Here is a 610-nt window from a genome sequence, read left to right on the forward strand (position 1 = left end):
GTGTGTGTGTGTGTGTCCAGGCCTCAGCTGTATCTCACAGATCAAAGTCTGCTACGACCTCCATTCAAGTGAGATGGAGATCAGAAGCATCAGGAGACATGAAAGCTGTTCAGTTCCAGTAAGGCTTCTTTAAACTGTTGTCATGCTCAAGTGAGTCGTTGCTTTTCACAGTTCCCTTCCCGTGTCTTTCCACCTTGTTTCACTGAAGATGTTTTTTCTGTCCGTCCAGTGCGTCTTTTGTGCAGAGTTACATGACATTCTGGGTCGATGTGACAAGCCCTACCCTGACCTTCACTAATGAGTCCAATGGATCCACCGGTCCTCCGACTACCAGCACGTCCAACACCCCAGAAACAACCACAGTAGAAGTTGAGCCACTTTCTGTAAGTAATAATGATGACTACAGACAGGGTGTTAAATTTGGTGCCAGAATCCAGAAAGTGTGCTGCATGAGTAAAACACAGCATATATGTTCAAAGAGCAGGAACCAGACAGACAGCAGCGTCCATCAGCACTGAGGCTGATGAAGGTTTCTATTCCTTTTCTCTCATTCTGCACCTTGTCTCATGTTGGTGGCTCAGCATCCAGTGATCCCAGTTTATTTCAGGCT

General features: G+C 46.6%; 1 protein-coding gene across 1 annotated transcript in view; it reads left to right on the forward strand.

The window, feature by feature from the left end:
- The window catches only part of LOC103364719 (putative ferric-chelate reductase 1), a 24,956-nt gene that overhangs the window by 9,383 nt on the left and 14,963 nt on the right, over window positions 1-610 (forward strand). The window contains exons 3-4 of the mRNA XM_008291942.1: window positions 21-118; window positions 230-337. Of these exons, the coding sequence (XP_008290164.1) occupies window positions 21-118; window positions 230-337 (206 nt within the window). The remainder of the gene's footprint in view (window positions 1-20; window positions 119-229; window positions 338-610) is intronic.

This window comes from Stegastes partitus, unplaced genomic scaffold (assembly GCF_000690725.1).
Source record: "Stegastes partitus isolate 25-593 unplaced genomic scaffold, Stegastes_partitus-1.0.2 Scaffold771, whole genome shotgun sequence".
Lineage (NCBI taxonomy): Eukaryota > Metazoa > Chordata > Actinopteri > Pomacentridae > Stegastes > Stegastes partitus.